Genomic DNA, 2978 nt, shown 5'->3' with positions numbered 1-2978 from the left:
CTTGGGGAGGACTTCTTTTGAGAAGAACATTGATCTGGAATGCTCGCTGGGCCCCTTCCACCACCTAGATCTCACCAACACCTGCTCCCCTTCACTTCGCGAGGTGTGAGCTGTTTCTTGACTTTCACCTCTGGTTTTGGGGTTTAGAGGATAATGGTCTTGGTTTTGGAGTGTTGCAGGATCTGGGGTAGCTTATCAACCACGTCTCTTTGCAGCCTTGGTTGAGGTAGCTAGCGAGGGTTGGCGTTCTGTCTTCTGCGGCTCAGGTTTTCACCACGAGATAAACCTTAATGGCCAGACCGGCCTTTCCCTCAGCAGCTGTTGGATCTTCTGCTCCGTGTCCCTGATCCGAGGGGCCCTGGAGAGGTCCCTCTAGTCCCAGTGGAGGTGCCTCCTACGGGGAGAAGGTGGTGGTGGTCTCAGCCTCCACACTCATGGAGGACCGTCGGGTGTGCCGGCAGGAAGACCACTGCCGGAGCTGCTCCTGGCTGAGGCAGCCCAGGTCCTTGAAGAGCTTGAAGAGGTCGCTGCGGAACTTGACGCCGATGAAGGCGTACAAGAAAGGGTTGACACAGCAGCGGACGCAGGCCAGGCTGTAGGTGACATCGTAGGCGATGTTGAGTTGCTTGCTGAGCTCGCAGCTGGTGCCGCTGGTGATGTTGAAGTTGGCCACCGTCTGGGCCAGAACCACCCCATTGTAGGGCAGTTGGAAGGCTACGAAGACCACGACCACGGCAATGATCACCTTGATGGCCTTGTTGCGCTCGAAGTTGCGTGCCTGGAGCAGGGTGCGGATGATGACGAGGTAGCAGAAGCTCATGGCCATCAGGGGGATCAGGAAGCCTACCACCATCTGGGCCACCTGGATGGTGATCAAGGCCTCCACGTGCTCGGTGACGAGGGAGCACCGCAGTGCCTGCTCACTGCTGCTCTTCTGGATCCCGCTGTACATCACCTCTGGGGTGGAGAGCACTATGGCCAGCATCCAGATGCCCAGGCAGGAGAGCTTGCTGATGAGAAGGACACGGGCACGGTGGCGGTGGGCCGAGACGGCCTGGACGATGGCGACGTAGCGGTCGATGCTGATGCATAGCAGCAGGAGCATGCCACTGAAGAAGCTTATCTTGTAGATGCCAAAGATGAGCTTGCAAACGTGGACCCCAAAGACCCAGGACTTGGCTGCGCTGTATGCCCAGAAGGGGAGGGTCAGAAGGAAGAGAATGTCTGCCAGGGCTAGGTTGAGCAGGTACGTATCAGTCATGGTCTTGAGCCTCTTGAAATAGATGTAGGTCAGCATGACCAGCCCGTTGCCCAGAAGGCCCACGAAGCAAATGATGGAGTACATGATCGGGAGGAACCAGGCTTTGAAGTTCCGCACGTCCTTCTTGAAGCACACGGACTCGTACAGCGTGTAGTCCACCGTGGTGTTGTCTCCGATGTAATCGTCCGTGACCTCATCTTGGCAAAGGCACACCTGCAGGGAAGGAACGTGCTCCAGCTTAGCCGAGTGGCTTGAAATCTCACTGCTCTGCGACTGTCTGGAGCAGTGGTTTCAAACTGTGATCAGCATCATCTGCGAATTCTTAGACCCCCATCTGAGAGCCACTGAACCCAAATGTCAGGAGCTGGGGCCCAGGAATCTGTTTGTCTAAACTTTCTAGGTGATTCTTCAATTTCAAATTGGTGGCTTCTCAAATTTTAACATGCTCTTGAACTTGGGGATTTGGTTCATATCATGTAGCAGGATAAGGTGAAGCCTGGGATTCTGCATTTCTAGTAAGCAGCAAGTCTTCTGAGAGACTTGATCTTACAGATGTTAATGGCAAACTGGAAATGGTCTAGGCTTGGGGGTCAAAAGAGCCTCAGCCTGGTTAAATATACTTCGTCTCTCCAAGCCTCAGTTTTCTATTCGTGAAATGGAGATGAATACTATCTCCTTCACGTGGTTGTTGTGAGGTTCCTAACTCAGATTCTGGCATCCTTTTGTCTTCATGGAACTTTGATTTTGCCTTCTGGAAACTCCACAAGAATGGGATGGTAGGTCTTTCTTTTTGAGCCTCCTTTGGAATCTGGTAGAAAGAACTTTCCAAGGGAGGGGGCTTACAAAAATACCCCAGCTTTGGAGGGAAAATCCACTTGGGCTAAGGTTGAGGAGGGCCCAGAGTGAGAAGGTGCTGGTGGTTATAGTCGCTAAGTTGGGTCCGACTCTTTGCGACCCCATGGACTGTGGCCCACCAGGCTCCTCTCTCCATAGGATTTCCCAGGCAAGAACACTGGAGTGGGTTGCCATTTCCTTCTCCAGGGGATCTTTTTAACTCAGGGATCGAACCTGTGTCTCCAGCATTGCAAGTGGATTCTTTACCCCTGAGCCACCAAGGAAGTGGAGTGAGAAGAGAGGAAGGGATAACTCTGTTAAGAGGCCACAAAGCCCTGGGTTGGGGCAAGATGCTGTGATCATGGGTGGTGAGTGACTGGAAGGCTTCTGGATCCCTGGGGCCCCAGGCACAGAGACCGGCAGGGAGCAGGAGCTCAGGCGATGTGGGCCCAAGTGGATGGTGGGGCCGCAGCCTCAGCTGTGAGTCCTCTTGGGCATGGGAAGGAAGCACAGCCATATCTCCGCCTTCCTGCCATCTTCCCACCCTCTCCCCGCACCTTACTCCTCTCTCTTCCTCACTGTCTCTTCTGGCAAATTCCAAACAGTAGGGCTCACATGTTCAGGGCTTTTTTTTTTTTTTTTAGCCTATATGCAGGGCAGGGTGAAAGTTCAGGCAGACAGCTGTGATTTGATCAATGAAGGAGACACATGGGGTAGCTGAGCTGTGTGGGGCGGGGAGCTGGGCTGGAAACTGCCTCAGCAAGCTCCTGGTCCGTCCTCCGGGAATGGGGCCCTGGGCAGCCCTGTGTGATGGATTTATACAACGGGGGAACTGGAGGGACTGTAGAGGTGATGAAAGGAGGCTCTTGGAGAAACAGTGTGA

The 2978-nt window shown here is 54.0% G+C and overlaps 1 protein-coding gene across 2 annotated transcripts in view; it reads right to left on the bottom strand.

Moving 5' to 3' along the window:
- Positions 1-6: 6 nt before the first annotated feature.
- CCR7 (chemokine (C-C motif) receptor 7) overlaps positions 7-2978 on the bottom strand; it is a 10699-nt gene continuing 7727 nt past the window's right edge. For both annotated transcript variants that reach the window (XM_010842601.1, XM_010842602.1), the window contains one exon: positions 7-1474. In XM_010842601.1, coding sequence (XP_010840903.1) covers positions 395-1474 — 1080 coding nt within the window. In that variant the 3' untranslated portion in view covers positions 7-394. The remainder of the gene's footprint in view (positions 1475-2978) is intronic.

Source organism: Bison bison, unplaced genomic scaffold (assembly GCF_000754665.1).
Source record: "Bison bison bison isolate TAMUID 2011002044 unplaced genomic scaffold, Bison_UMD1.0 scf7180017864180, whole genome shotgun sequence".
NCBI classification, from domain to species: Eukaryota; Metazoa; Chordata; class Mammalia; order Artiodactyla; family Bovidae; genus Bison; species Bison bison.
Note: the sequence above shows the minus strand (reverse complement) of the source record. Positions and strands in the feature narration are given on the sequence as shown.